The sequence below is a fragment of the Xenopus tropicalis genome, chromosome 9 (genome assembly GCF_000004195.4).
Source record: "Xenopus tropicalis strain Nigerian chromosome 9, UCB_Xtro_10.0, whole genome shotgun sequence".
In the NCBI taxonomy this organism is placed as follows: Eukaryota; Metazoa; Chordata; class Amphibia; order Anura; family Pipidae; genus Xenopus; species Xenopus tropicalis.
Genome location: NC_030685.2, coordinates 14753770 through 14769486, shown reverse-complemented (window position 1 = coordinate 14769486; position 15717 = coordinate 14753770). Strand labels below are relative to the sequence as shown.

The 15717-nt window shown below is 46.8% G+C and overlaps 1 protein-coding gene across 2 annotated transcripts; it reads right to left on the bottom strand.

The window, feature by feature from the left end:
• Window positions 1-910: 910 nt before the first annotated feature.
• Window positions 911-10924, bottom strand: LOC100488701. 2 transcript variants are annotated; one of them, XM_031893635.1, is made up of 10 exons: window positions 10737-10924; window positions 10170-10253; window positions 8766-8798; window positions 8193-8276; window positions 4756-4826; window positions 4415-4493; window positions 3773-3815; window positions 3373-3483; window positions 2884-2929; window positions 911-1436 (listed from the first exon to the last, which is right to left on the bottom strand). In XM_031893635.1, exons 1-9 carry the CDS (start codon window positions 10800-10802, stop codon window positions 2916-2918), a joined length of 585 nt encoding a protein of 194 aa, XP_031749495.1. In that variant the 5' UTR covers window positions 10803-10924; the 3' UTR covers window positions 911-1436; window positions 2884-2915. The 2 variants fall into 2 exon arrangements, with proteins under 2 accessions (XP_031749495.1, XP_002943551.3); XM_002943505.3 differs by having other exon boundaries at window positions 911-1397; window positions 10737-10923.
• Between the last annotated feature and the right edge of the window lie 4793 nt (window positions 10925-15717).

Sequence of the window (15717 nt, the reverse complement as noted above, 5' to 3'; positions counted from 1 at the left end):
ACAGTAGGGCTAGATACAGACAGTAGGGCTAGATACAGACAGTAGGGCTAGATACAGACAGTAGGGCTAGATACAGACAGTAGGGCTAGATACAGACAGTAGGGCTAGATACAGACAGTAGGGCTAGATACAGACAGTAGGGCTAGATACAGACAGTAGGGCTAGATACAGACAGTAGGGCTAGATACAGACAGTAGGGCTAGATACAGACAGTAGGGCTAGATAGAGACAGTAGAATAAGTTGGAGACAGCAGTGGGAGTGTTTACACTAAGGTAGGAAGGTGACAGCAGGGTAAGGTGGGGCAGTAGGGCTACAGGGTAACAGCAGGGTAATGTGGGGGCAGTAGGGCTACAGGGTAACAGCAGGGTAATGTGGGGCAGTAGGGCTACAGGGTAACAGCAGGGTAAGGTGGGGCAGTAGGGCTACAGGGTAACAGCAGGGTAATGTGGGGGCAGTAGGGCTACAGGGTAACAGCAGGGTAATGTGGGGCAGTAGGGCTACAGGGTAACAGCAGGGTAATGTGGGGGCAGTAGGGCTACAGGGTAACAGCAGGGTAATGTGGGGCAGTAGGGCTACAGGGTAACAGCAGGTAATGTTGGGGGGCAGTAGGGCTACAGGGTAACAGCAGGGTAATGTGGGGCAGTAGGGCTACAGGGTAACAGCAGGGAAATGTGGGGGCAGTAGGGCTAACAGGGTAACAGCAGGGTAATGTGGGGCAGTAGGGCTACAGGGTAACAGCAGGGTAAGGTGGGGCAGTAGGGCTACAGGGTAACAGCAGGGTAATGTGGGGCAGTAGGTCTACAGGGTAACAGCAGGGTAATGTGGGGCAGTAGGGCAGCAGAACTGTGCTGTGGGTGTTTGAAGCTGCAGATAAACAATACCCGAAAAGTCACAAAAAAATCCCAAAAATCTCATTCAAACTCAGTTTTATTAAATCTTTTGAACAATTTTTCTGTTGTCACATGACAGTCAATAGAGTAAAGGGTTAAAAAAAAATCTCATGGTAAAATGACCGAGCGCCTAATGATAGAATGTAGCGGCCATTGTATGAGCCCATACACAGCTCCCGCCCTGTCACCACATTAACGTTTATATGGGGGAATGAATAACGCGGGAGAGGGAGCAGCGAGGCTCTGTGCAGCAGTTCAAACAGAAATATTAAAAGCAAAACTGTACACAAGTGCGGTTTCCATGGTAACTATGTCTGTATCTGTGGCGGTTTTTCTCTTGCAAGTGAAGTATCAGCGAGGCAGCGTGTTTGTCCTTCACAGAGCTGGCGAGCATTGTACTGGCGGGGGCCATTGTCTCATTGGCGGCCTCGTTAGGCACAGGTTAATTGGTGAGAAATGGGAGATGGAATATTCTCCAAAAGCGCTCAGTGTAGGAGCTCGTCCGTCTGTTAGACACAAGGAGGTGTTAGTAGCCTGGAGTATGGCTGGACAAGGATAAAGCGTTACAGGGATACAATGAAAGGGTTAATAATGAAGAGAAGGATCAGGCAGTGGGTAAAAGGATGATGGGATAAGCAATGTAATATAACAATAAGCACTGAGTGAGCCACAAGCATCCACATGAGTCACAGACCAATGGAATAATGGAAAGAAAGTTGTACCAACTGGGAGACGGAATGATAGAAAGTTGTACCGACTGTGAGACGGAATGATAGAAAGTTGTACCGACTGGGAGACGGAATGATAGAAAGTTGTACCAACTGGGAGACGGAATGATAGAAAGTTGTACCGACTGGGAGACGGAATGATAGAAAGTTGTACCGACTGGGAGACGGAATGATAGAAAGTTGTACCGACTGGGAGACGGAATGATAGAAAGTTCGTACCGACTGGGAGACGGAATGATAGAAAGTTGTACCGATGGGAGACGGAATGATAGAAAGTTGTACCGACTGGGAGACGGAATGATAGAAAGTTGTACCGACTGGGAGACGGAATGATAGAAAGTTGTACCGACTGGGAGACGGAATGATAGAAAGTTGTACCGACTGGGAGACGGAATGATAGAAAGTTGTACCGACTGGGAGACGGAATGATAGAAAGTTGTACCGACTGGGAGACGGAATGATAGAAAGTTGTACCGACTGGGAGACGGAATGATAGAAAGTTGTAAACCGACTGTGAGACGGAATGATAGAAAGTTGTACCGACTGGGAGAAGGAATGATAGAAAGTTGTACCGACTGGGAGACGGAATAATAGAAAGTTGTACCGACTGGGAGACGGAATAATAGAAAGTTGTACCGACTGGGAGACGGAATGATAGAAAGTTGTACCGACTGGGAGACGGAATGATAGAAAGTTGTACCGACTGGGAGACGGAATGATAGAAAGTTGTACCGACTGGGAGAGAAAATGATGAAAAAGAAAACTGGACCAACAGGAGATAGAACAATAGAAAGCTGAACCAACTGAATGCAAGAATGATGGAAAGAAAGCAGGGCCAATGTGAGTCGAAATAATGGAATTAACAGTGGATCAACTATGGTATCAATGGAGGAGATGGAATTATAAAAAGTAAGAGCCAATAGGATGATGAGAATTAAAAAAGTAAAATAATAAAATATTATTCACCAACTGTGAGACATAATGATGGAAACGATTGAACCAACCAAATTTTCAACCCATTGGGAGTCAGAATTATGGGAACAAAACTGGAAAACTATGGTTTTAATGGGTATCAATAAAAAAAACTGATGAAAAGTAAGTTGGAGCTCAAAGATGAATTATCAGTCCAATATAATAGTGTGCAGCAGAACCTCCCACAGTTACTTTGTTGCCAAGATGTTTCGCTGAGGACAAGAGGTTGAACACTGACTGGTCAATGGTAAGATATAGGGAGAAGGATGGAATAATATCAACCGAAACCCACCTGCTTCTATTTCCCTCCATTCGCCGGCACCTTCAGGTTGTGTTTCCTGAGAAAGGGAAAGAATGGAGCAGATGTTGGTTCTAGGCTTCTCCATAAAGGTTGGGTTTTCCTGTACATTTGGTGGTGGTTTCCAACCGTTGCTCCTCCACCATTTTCTGCTTCTTTATCCTCCATCAAGTCTACTCTCCTTACTCGACTGTAGCCCCTTTCTCAGCTATTGGGTATACGCATAACGTGTAAAGTCCATCGACCCCCACTCCCCCACTCCCTGCATATAAAGCAGCAGAAGGACCCACACCTTCCCAGGGTGACACCCTATCCATTAGGAAGTACTACTGTCCAATGTTCTTCATTTAATGGGCTATTTATCCATGTTCGGTGGCCAGACTATGATAAAAAGAGGTCTTAAAAAGCCTATGGAAGCCCACCAATGGGATCATCTGAGATTCAAAGCAAGGGATCTCCCAACCAGCACAGAACACGACTCACCTGGATCTCGCTGCTCTCCGTTGGCTTCTTTCTTTATAAACTTTGACTGCCGATTGAATGTGATCCCATCGAATGTCTGATCAATGAATGAGTCCAGATCAGCAATGTCACCTGGTGTATAGAAGAAGATTCCTCGGTTGACACTCACGATGTAGGGTACCCTTTACCTTAAATAAGTTGTATAGTATGGGAGCACAACTTCCAATGTATAGAACTCTCCTTCTCTGTATATACAGATGTTGTATGTCCATCTAAGGACCACCATCAAGGTCTAATATATATTTAATCTTGGTAGGGATAATACCTCATATAGGAAAGTAGAGTTCTATGTTCACAATAACCTCACACAAACGCAATGCAATTGACAGATATCACATATATTTATTATTGAGGCACATACCTTCTTTGCCCCCTGTGATTCCAGATGTGTCACTGGGATTGGACTAGAAAAGAAGGAGAGGGATCAAAAAACGATCTGAAAATACTTCTTATGAACTCATATTTGGATAATGACATCACCCTGGTGACATCACTTTTGCTCAACCCAACATTCCATTTTCCATTGGCCCCTGATATTGTTCATCTCCTGTTCTACTAAGCCCCCAAACAGTTTGTGGTGGTGTTAAGTGTGTGACGCTCTGTTTACTTCTGGATCTGTCTGCCAATTCTGAAGGTGCCCATACACCTTCAGATCCGCTCGCTTGGCGAGGTCACCAAGCGAGCAGATCTTCTCCCAATATCCCCACCTACGGGTGGGCGATATCTGGAGAATCCAGGCTAATTCGATTGTTTGGCCCTGGGGCCAAACGATCGATTTATAACAACGGGCATAGGAAAAGTTTATGCGGTCCCCGATCGCACCTGGTAACACCCTAGCAACAGTAGGGTGGCTGAAGGCCTATGAATCCCAGTGAAAAATGTATTTAACTCATGTGTATTATGGATTGGACCATTTCATATTGCAATGTTCTTAATGTCCATGTTGCACCCCCAGTAGGTCCAGAAGACGCATCGTGATAGACTGCAACGCCATCATTTTTACCTGAGTCATCCAATCACAGATCCCACGACTATATTCTCCTGGCCTCTCCCGCACAACAGGGGTATCGGATGAGCGCCGGCTGCACAGGGACAAAATAAGTCAATGAATGACCCAATGGGGATAGGCCACAAAGCAAATACAGCAGTTGCATGATATAGTGAAGAGATAGCCCCTAGTGGAGGGAACAGGAACTCTCCTTATTTCCCATTATGGGTACTTTTTGTTTAGCTCCAACAACAGGAAGAGTCTATCGGGCAGTAGGACGCCCTACTGACGCTTACAGGGTACACCATGGCATAGAAGTTGCTATTGAAATAGGCCGCACATCTGTTAAATACAACCTTCTCAGTTCCATCATCTTGTCCTGCAAGGCCTGAAGCCACTTCATCCTCTCCATGTTGCAATCTGCAGACTGGAAGTAGAAAGAACGAAACATATCTGTATTAGGTACAAGCCATGGGTACGGGTCATGGATCCAAATGGCAACACATTGGAATTGGCAAAAGGGGGCAACATAGTTGATGATGACGAAAATGATGAGAAAATGATGACATAAAGCACAAAGGTCTGTGACATTCTAGCGACTATTGAACTACTAGGGGCACATCAGACCCATGGTCTTCTAGTTTGACTTTATAGGGCCACTCTAGTAGGGATACCTAGGCTAATACAGTAGGTAGGGCTCTGTAGGATATAAGGAACCTCAGGGAGATGTCCTTGTTGAGAAGACTTCCCATGACTTCTCTTTGTGATTGGTTACTCCCCTAGCACTGGTTACTCCCCTAGGACTGGTTACTGCCCCAGGACTGGTTACTCCCCTAGGACTGGTTACTCCTCTAGGGCTGGTTACTCCCCTAGGACTGGTTACTCCCCCAGGACTGGTTACTCCCCCAGGACTGGTTACTGCCCCAGGACTGGTTACTCCCCCAGGACTGGTTACTCCCCCAGGACTAGTTACTCCCCTAGGACTGGTTACTCCCCAAGGAGTGGTTACTCCCCTATGACTGGTTACTCCCCAAGGACTTTTTACTGCCATAGGACTAGTTACTCCCCCAGGACTGGTTACTCCCCAAGGACTGGTTACTCCCCTAGGACTGGTTACTCCCCCAGGACTGGTTACTCCCCAAGGACTGGTTACTCCCCTAGGACTGGTTACTCCCCTAGGACTGGTTACTCCCCCAGGACTGGTTACTCCCCCAGGACTGGTTACTCCCCTAGGACTGGTTACTCCCCCAGGACTGGTTACTCCCCTAGGACTGGTTACTCCCCTAGGACTGGTTACTCCCCCAGGACTGATTACTCCCCAGGACTGGTTACTCCCCTAGGACTGGTTACTCCCCCAGGACTGGTTACTCCCCAAGGACTGGTTACTCCCCTAGGGCTGGTTACTCCCTAGGACTGGTTACTCCCCAGGACTGGTTACTTCCCCTAGGACTGGTTACCCCAGGACTGGTTACTCCCCCAGGACTGGTTACTCCCCTAGACTGGTTACCCCCTAGGCTGGTTACTACCCTAGGGCTGGTTACTCCCTAGGGCTGGTTACTCCCCCAGGACTGGTTACTCCCCTAGGACTGGTTTACTCCCCAGGACTGGTTATCCCCCAGGACTGGTTACTCCCCTAGGACTGGTTACTCCCCCAGGACTGGTTACTCCCCTAGGACTGGTTATTCCCCCAGGACTGGTTACTCCCCCAGGACTGGTTACTCCCCTAGGACTGGTTACTCCCCCAGGACTGGTTACTCCCCCAGGACTGGTTATTCCCCTAGGGCTGGTTACTTCCCTAGGACTGGTTACTCCCCTATGGCTGGTTACTCCCCCAGGACTGGTTACTCCCCTAGGACTGGTTATTCCCCCAGGACTGGTTACTCCCCCAGGACTGGTTACTCCCCCAGGACTGGTTACTCCCCCAGGGCTGGTTAATCCCCTAGGACTGGTTACTCCCCTAGGACTGGTTACTCCCCTAGGGCTGGTTACTCCCCAAGGACTGGTTACTCCCCTAGAACTGGTTACTCCCATATGACAGGTTACTCACCTAGGACTGCTAAAGGTTCCCATACAAGGGCCGATCTGCTCGCTTGGCGATGTCGCCAAGCGAGCGGATCTTCTCCCGATATCCCCACCTACGGGTGGGCGATATCGGGAGAATCCAAAGTCGATCCGGGGACCACATCAACGAACCGATGCGTTCCCTGATCAGACTAGATTCTTTAATCTGCCCGAACGATATCTGCCCGATTTCAGGCCAGATATCGGTCGGGCAGGCCCGTCGGTAGTGCCCATACACGGGCAGATTAGCTGCAGAATTGTCCAAAGGCCCGGTCTATGGCCCATTCTGGCTACACGTTAAAGAGCAGACAATAGCTGCTCAGACAAGACTACGACTGCAGACAGGGTGGGTTATACAGTTACAGAAGCCTGGGAGAATAAAGCAAATAGAAAATAAAAGGACACTTATCTATCTCTTAATTTAACAAATCCATTGAGAAAATGCAATTCTGAATGTGCAGCGGTTCTTTATAAGGAACGTTTTCCACTGAAGGGATAAGAGATGTTGCACGTGAAGCTGCACCACAAATCACCGACACTATCACCGGGGATCAATTCAAACTGATCTCCAAATCGACCCACGGCCTGAGAGGCAACGATGAGTCTTAGGTTTAGTTAGTATTGAAACGATTGGCTCAGTTTTAACCCTTACAAACCAGACTGGCCAGGGGGGCTGCTGATAATGCCATAGACAATTGGCTGGGGATCCCTGCATAGACGGTCACTATATATTGGGCTGGGAGGGGGGCTCATTATTGGTACACGCTACCAGGTCCAGACTGAGATTCAAAATATGCCCCCATCATGCCCAATAAATAGTGACTGTCTATGCAGTGATCTCAACCAATGACTCGTGAGGAACATGTTGCTACCCAACCCATTGGATGTTGCCCCCAGTGGCCTCAAAGTAGGGGCTTATTTTTGAATTTCTTGCTTGAAGGCAAATTTTAGTTGTATAAGAACAATGAGTACTGCCCAACAGAGCCTCCTTTATGCTGCCAGTCCACATAAGGGCTACCAGTAGCCAATCACAGCCCTTATTCGGCACCTTTTTGCATACTTTTGTTGGAGAGAATTTGTCTCACAGGTAACAAAAACATTGGGGACCCCCGGTTTAGGGCATCTCCGACGTTTGCCAGAATCCACAGATTGCCAGTCCGGGCCTGCGTGCTATACCCCACTGCCACTGGGTGGGTTTATAAACAGTCTACAGGTATAGATTGTAAGCTCTACGGGGTAGGGACCTCCATCCTCTTGTGTCTTTGACTCTTAACTTGCAACTGTGTTAATCTTGGATTTATCTGTATTTATTGTCAGGGTTGGACTGGGGTGTGAAGGGCCCACCGAGGCTCCCGTCCCAAGGGCACTCAGCTGGGTGCGTCCTCTAACCCCCCCCCGTAGGGGCCCCCCTCTCCCCCCTTGCAGGGCCCCCACCCGACGTCCTCCCCCAAGCACATAAATTTGACGCATCAGGGGAGGAGCATTCGGGAGGAGGAGCGCCGGCAAGGGTCAGGTCTGGGCTGCCGGGGACCCCTAGAGCCGGGGCCCACTGGGGTTTTTTACGGTGTCCCGGCGGCCCAGTCTGACCCTGTTTATTGCTATACTGTGTATTTATCTATTATTATCTTAATAACCCCCTGTTTGTATTAATGTATTCTACTGTACAGCGCTGCGTACATAAGTAGCACTTTATAAATAAAGATATACATACATACATATATACAGTGCATACCAGCAATATGACCTTCCCGCTCCTCAGGGTCACTTCTATTGGATAACGATGACCAATGGCATCAGTGGAGTTCAAGCACTGCACCTGTACACGGACACGGAACTGTTATTGACCAATACAATTGTAAGCTCTTTTGGGCAGGGCTCTCTTCCCCTCTTGTATCGGTTATTGATTGCTTTATATGTTACTCCTTGTAGAGTGTAAGCTCTTTTGGGCAGGGCTCTCTTCACCTCTTGTATCGGTTATTGATTGCTTTATATGTTACTCCTTATAGATTGTAAGCTCTTTTGGGCAGGGCTCTCTTCCCCTCTTGTATCGGTTATTGATTGCTTTATATGTTACTCCTTGTAGAGTGTAAGCTCTTTTGGGCAGGGCCCTCTTCACCTCTTGTATCGGTTATTGATTGCTTTATATGTTACTCTGTATGTCCAATGTATGTAACCCACTTATTGTACAGCGCTGCGGAATATGTTGGCGCTTTATAAATAAATGTTAATGTAATGTAATGTAATACAATCGACTACTTGGGCCATAGAAATATCTGTAACTCATTGCATTGGCACGGCTACTTACATCTCGCAGTTCGATTGTGCCCCACAGCTCCCCCTAGAGGAAACAGATGGGAGGTTATTTGAAACGACAATATGATTGGATGGAGGCTGACAGAACAATATGGTTGATTGTCATCTCCAGTCTTCAGGCCTCATTGCACCACCAATGTGTATGTGTATAGGGGGGGGGGGTCCCTGTTGCAAAGCATCATTGTACATTGCTTTTCCTACACCTCCCGCTGTGCTGGATGGGCCCTGTGTATCTTTGTATCAAGTCACGCTCTGGCTCGTTTCATTGCTTGCATTCCCCTGGCTGCTAAAGGATTATAACTCAGCAGGGCTCAGGGAAGTGCCGGCCAGTGGAGGAAGGAATGAAAATCCAATGCAAACTAAAAAAAGACATATATTTCTTGGCAACATGCCTGTAATATACATTGATTTCAGTGGAGGTGGAATTGGCTCTCGGAGATACAATGGCATATTATAGGGACTGCACTTCTCTATTGCAATCCTTACTCCCTACACTAACTAATATCCCAATTATTCTACGGAATTAGGCTTGGATCCCTCACACACTCTTACAGGCCATTATTATCCTTCATTTATACAGAACCAGCGTATTCCAGGGGGCTTGTACCTTAAGGTGCCCATACACGTTGGTGATGTCGCCAAGCGAGCAGATCTTCTCCCGATATTCCCACCTACGGGTGGCGATATCGGGAAAATGTAGGCTAATTAGATCCTTTGGCCCTGGGGCCAAACAATCAAATTATAATGGCGGCAATGGGGCAGTCGGTTCGGGGACCGCATCAACGAGCCAATGTGGTCCCAGATCCGCTAAATCTTGTAACCTGCCCAATCGATATCTGCCCGATTTCAGGCCAGATGTCGGTCGGACAGGCCGTCGTTGCTGCCCCTACACGGGCCGATAAGCTGCCGAATTGGTTAAGGGACCAATATCGGCAGCTACAATCGGCCCGTGTATGGCCACCTTTAGTCCCTACCCCAGTAGAGCTTACAATCTAAGGTTCCTATCTCAGTTGCCCACACACTTGAGCCAATTAGGGTTGGCACCTCTGCCGTTGTCTTTCTCCGGGCAGGGGGTGGACAGTGACATCACAGGGGATGGGTGGGGTAGCCAGTGATGTCACAGGGGGTGGGGCTATGACATGGTGATCATCGATTGGCTGATCGCTGCCTCAAACTCAGTGAGTCCTGCCCAGTATTCCTAATTTGGGCAGTTTTGACCCGGACAGCCCTAACGAAAACCAACCCTAGAGCCAACCCTACCTGTATGCAGCAGAAGGAAACAATACTAAAGAAGAACAAACAGTCTCCCTCTAGACAGGTCCCTGCCTGGAATTGAACCCACAATCCCATCTCTGTCAGGCAGTGATACAACCATAGTCATAGAGTCACGTCTCACCTCTTTCTCATTGTTCCCCCGGAGCTTGTAATAGGACAGCGCTGACCCCTCCAGCACAAAGTTGTAGACTTTCCAATGGAATTTCTGCATGGGCGGGACAAGGAAGAGATATTCCCCTTAGCACTTTCCCTGGGGCCAAATGATCGAATTAGAACGCCAGTAATAGGCGCAGTCGGTTCGGGGACCGCATCAAAGAGCCGATGCGGTCTCTCTTTCCAGCTGTTAATGGAATGGGGGTCACTGACCCCGACAACCGACAACCTGATTCTCAGCAAATGTTTTTATTGCGAATGCTGCTTGTTATTGCTTATCTGTCTATTCAGGCGTGACTTCCAAACTGCTACCTGGTTGCTAAGGGACAGTGGGACCCTAGCAACCAGTTGATATGCCAAACTGTGCAGCAAAAAGTGAAATAATTTATAAAAAGAAGACCAACTGCACTTTGTGTTTGAATATCATTGTGTTACACTGCACTATGAGTGGAGCTGAGCAAAGTGGAGCCTTTCTGCACCCCCCTTCCCCCCAAAAAGCCATAGTGATGTTGATTATCTTTCCATTCCTACTCACCAGGTTCTGACGTCTCTTCTCCAGAATCCCAGAGAGGGACCCCGGGGCCTTGGAACTGCTCTCCATTACTGCAATGTGCCCCCTTGGGTGTCCCCTCTGGGGTCAGGGGGCATCAGACAGCACGGGGGGGGGTAATTGTACGGCTGCGAGGTGCTCCTTACACCAGGAAGCTCACAAACACTGAGAGACAAGTCGGACTTTGCCGTTTTATAGCAGCCATCAAAGGAGCCAAAGTCCGGAGGGATATTCCCATCAGAAATCTTGGAATTTCACACACAGAGCAATTTTGCTTCATTGTTTTGTCTGTGTTTGTTTAAAGGGCAAGTAATAACAAATTATCCATTTCCCTTCTTAGTTACATAGTTACATAGTTACATAGAGTTGAAAAAAGACCATCAAGTTCAACCCATCCAAGTAAACCCAGCACACCCAACCCACACCTACCAATCTATACACTCACATACATAAACTATATATACAACCACTAGTACTAACTGTAGGTATTAGTATCACAATAGCCTTGGATATTCTGATTGATCAAGAACTCATCCAGGCCCCTCTTATAGGCATTAACAGAATCTGCCATTCTGTCACCATACATGGGCCGAGATCTGAACAGTGTATTCAATATGGCCAATCTTACATTTATACCTGGTTGGTCAGAGAAGGCAAACGGCTAATAGCTTAAAATAAATAGTCAGCTCTTCTGTCAAGTTTGCCAAACTAAAGGATCTCTGCAGCTTCTTCGGCCTTTGGCCAACCAACGGGTTCACTCAAGGAGGTCTATGTAAAGCTGGCTAACATGGCTGGCTATGTATGTATATATATCTTTATTTATAAAGTGCTACTTATGTACCCGGCGCTGTACAGTAGAATAGAATAATACAAACAGGGGGTTATTAAGGTAATAATAGATAAATACAAAGTATAGCAATAAATACAAATAAATACAGTTGCAACAAGTTAAGAGTCAAAGACACAAGAGAATGGAGGTCCCTGCCCCGTAGAGCTTACAATCTATATATTGTAGAGCTTTGGGATCATTTATGGCCCCTCAGAATAAAAACACAAGCCCCAACTGGTGGCTTTTTCCATGATTTGGCCACATACCAGGAGATGATTGTAAGCTCTTTTGGGCAGGGCTCTCTTCACCCCTTGTATCGGTTATTGATTGCTTTACTGTATATGTTACTCCTTGTAGATTGTAAGCTCTTTGGGCAGGGCTCTCTTCACCTCCTGTATCGGTTATTGATTGCTTTATATGTTACTCCTTGTAGATTGTAAGCTCTTTTGGGCAGGGCTCTCTTCACCTCCTGTATCGGTTATTGATTGCTTTATATGTTACTCCTTGTAGATTGTAAGCTCTTTTGGGCAGGGTTCTCTTCACCTCTTGTATCGGTTATTGATTGCTTTATATGTTACTCCTTGTAGATTGTAAGCTCTTTTGGGCAGGGCCCTCTTCACCTCTTGTATTGGTTATTGATTGCTTTATATGTTACTCCTTGTAGATTGTAAGCTCTTTTGGGCAGGGCTCTCTTCCCCTCTTGTATTGGTTATTGATTGCTTTATATGTTACTCCTTGTAGATTGTAAGCTCTTTTGGGCAGGGCTCTCTTCCCCTCTTGTATCGGTTATTGATTGCTTTATATGTTACTCCTTGTAGATTGTAAGCTCTTTTGGGCAGGGCTCTCTTCCCCTCTTGTATCGGTTATTGATTGCTTTATATGTTACTCCTTGTAGATTGTAAGCTCTTTTGGGCAGGGCTCTCTTCCCCTCTTGTATCGGTTATTGATTGCTTTATATGTTACTCCTTGTAGATTGTAAGCTCTTTTGGGCAGGGCTCTCTTCCCCTCTTGTATCGGTTATTGATTGCTTTATATGTTACTCCTTGTAGATTGTAAGCTCTTTTGGGCAGGACCCTCTTCCCCTCTTGTATCGGTTATTGATTGCTTTATATGTTACTCCTTGTAGATTGTAAGCTCTTTTGGGCAGGACCCTCTTCCCCTCTTGTATCGGTTACTGATTGCTTTATATGTTACTCCTTGTAGAGTGTAAGCTCTTTTGGGCAGGGCTCTCTTCCCCTCTTGTATCGGTTATTGATTGCTTTATATGTTACTCCTTGTAGATTGTAAGCTCTTTTGGGCAGGACCCTCTTCCCCTCTTGTATCGGTTATTGATTGCTTTATATGTTACTCCTTGTAGATTGTAAGCTCTTTTGGGCAGGGCTCTCTTCCCCTCTTGTATCGGTTATTGATTGCTTTATATGTTACTCCTTGTAGATTGTAAGCTCTTTTGGGCAGGACCCTCTTCCCCTCTTGTATCGGTTATTGATTGCTTTATATGTTACTCCTTGTAGATTGTAAGCTCTTTTGGGCAGGACCCTCTTCCCCTCTTGTATCGGTTATTGATTGCTTTATATGTTACTCCTTGTAGATTGTAAGCTCTTTTGGGCAGGACCCTCTTCCCCTCTTGTATCGGTTACTGATTGCTTTATATGTTACTCCTTGTAGAGTGTAAGCTCTTTTGGGCAGGGCTCTCTTCCCCTCTTGTATCGGTTATTGATTGCTTTATATGTTACTCCTTGTAGATTGTAAGCTCTTTTGGGCAGGGCTCTCTTCTCCTCTTGTATCGGTTATTGATTGCTTTATATGTTACTCTGTATGTCCAATGTATGAAACCCACTTATTGTACAGCGCTGCGGGATATGTTGGCGCTTTATATATAAATGTTAATAATAACAATAATAATAACGATACGGTGAGCCAATAACACAGAAATAATTGACAGTAGATGTATAAATTCTGTATTTCCATGTTGCCCCGGCATTAGGCTCGCCATCTTGTCATGGAACCTTTCTTCCCTAAAAATAAATTTGGAATCAGGTAACGTTCTCCACGGCCGGGCCAGTAAAGGCCAAGTAGCCCTGGCAACTCTATTTGGCACATATATCATGCATGAAAGCAATGCCTCCCAGGACGTTTGTCTCTCGCTTGCTTTGGTCTCGCTTTGTTGGTGCTCAGACACCCAGAACATCTCTCTATTGCAACGTTCCCCGTAGGTTCAAAGTACCATCAGCTGCTCAGAGCTCAAAGTACCAACCAAAATAAGGGGTGTGTGAACCATACTACTTGTGGCAGGGCCCACCACTAAGGTGAAAGGTGGGATAATGATTGGGTCCCCTTGGTGGGGAGGGCTCTGCTAACTTAGTAGTGTGGGGTCACATAATAACTGATGGCAGCCCTGCTAACTGCTCTAGAACTTTGGCCTTGTCTAAACTTCCTGTAGGGGAAAGATTGGGGCAAAGCATGACGATCTTCATTCCCCATGATCTCTGTGCCAAATGATTCAACTTTGCTTGTCAACTTAAGGTCCCCATACACCTCCAGATCCGCTCGCTTGGCGATGTCCCCAAGCGAGTGGATCTTCTCCCGATACCCCCCACCTACGGGTATCAGGAGAATTCAGGTTAATTCGATTATAATGACGGGTATAGGAAAAGTCAGTCCAACTAGATTTTTTAACCTGTCCGATCGAGATCTGGACGATTTCAGGCCAGATATCGGGCAGGCCAGTTGGTAGTGCCCATACACGGGCCAATTAGCTGCCAAATCGGCCTAAGGGACCCATATCGCCAGCTAGAATCGGCCCGTGCTGTGCTAAAGGCACAATCAAGTATATGTGGAGGAAACCCAGCAGAAGGCACCAACAGACAAAGCCACATTGGCTTTCCCCAAGCTCCAAGCTGGAATGAAGCTCCCATAGAACGTCGGATCCTTTAAGACTGACATTTGCAACCCCAAATTTTCTAAGGATCCTTTCTGCAGCATCATGGCTGTTTCCCTGGGGCAGAGAAGGGACAGAGTTAAGGGCAGTCCCACTAAGGATAGACAGGACAGTATTACCTTGAGATCTCCTATGGAAGCTCAGGCTTATAGAGGGGTCTTCTTCTAGGTATATGAATAGGTATATGATGGTTTGCATTGCCGCACTGCAGAAGTGGGGGGCCATGTCTAATTCTGCCCTTGGCACTATCTGCAAGACGTTTTTAGGTGCTCCCTGTGTCCGTGTAGGTTTACTCCAAGTACTCAGAAGATAGGCCATGAAATATGTAAGGCTTTTGGCCACATCCTATTACATCTGGACCAAACCCAAACCATGCATTTGGGAGAGTCCTGAAAACTCCAGGAGGTTCACTATATCTCAGTATGGGTTTCCTCCCACATTCAACCTAGAGGCAGGGTAACTGGCCCTACTGTGTGGTGTGACAGTGATAGGGGGCCTAACAGTGGGAAACAGACTGGGGGGAATGAGGAGCAATGCCTAAATATAGCAACATTATTAACATAAGGGATAATAAACAAATAATTCCACATGTTCCAGAGAATCTTTAATAAAAGGGACAGCTCCTCCCACAGACAGTTGGGAATTGGGAAGAAAGTCTACCAGATGCCCAACGGGATGTGTTACAGGTCAGATATTCTAGATTCTCTTTAGCCAGGCAGCTGAATACCATCTTGTTCTGCCGGTGCCTCTGCCTTCTGTGCCCATTATCATACCTGGCCTTTAGTGGAGCCCAGTGATCCCCAACCAGTGGTTCGTAAGCAACATGTTGCTCCCCAGTCCCTTGGATGTTGCTCCCAGGGGCCTCAAAGTAGGTGCTTATTTTTGAATTTCTGGCTTGAGGGCAAGTTTTGGTTGCATAAAACCCAGTGTAAAGCCAAACAGAGCCTTCTATAGGCTCCCAGGCCACATAGGGGCTACCAAATAGCCAATTATAGCTCTTATTTGCACCCCCAGGAACCATTTCCATGCTTGTGTTGCTCCCCAACACTTATTCCATTTATCCAGGTATAAAAGGTTGGGGGTCCCTGGTGTAGCCCCTTTGGTTAGCTGGGATGTTCCTCTCCAAACAACCAGTTTCCAGTGACTGGAGGCGGGGCCAGCTTCCTAAAGAGATCAGGTTCCTTGCTAGGAAATGAACT

Coding starts and splice junctions, on each gene's coding strand:
- LOC100488701 (XM_031893635.1), bottom strand. CDS start 10,802: ATGGAGAGCAGTTCCAAGGCCCCGGGGTCCCTCTCTGGGATTCTGGAG. Junction 10,254..10,736: donor AGAAGAGACGTCAGAACCTG/GTGAGTAGGAAT, acceptor CCGCCCATGCAG/AAATTCCATTGGAAAGTCTA. Junction 4,494..4,755: donor AAGATGATGGAACTGAGAAG/GTTGTATTTAAC, acceptor GTCCCTGTGCAG/CCGGCGCTCATCCGATACCC.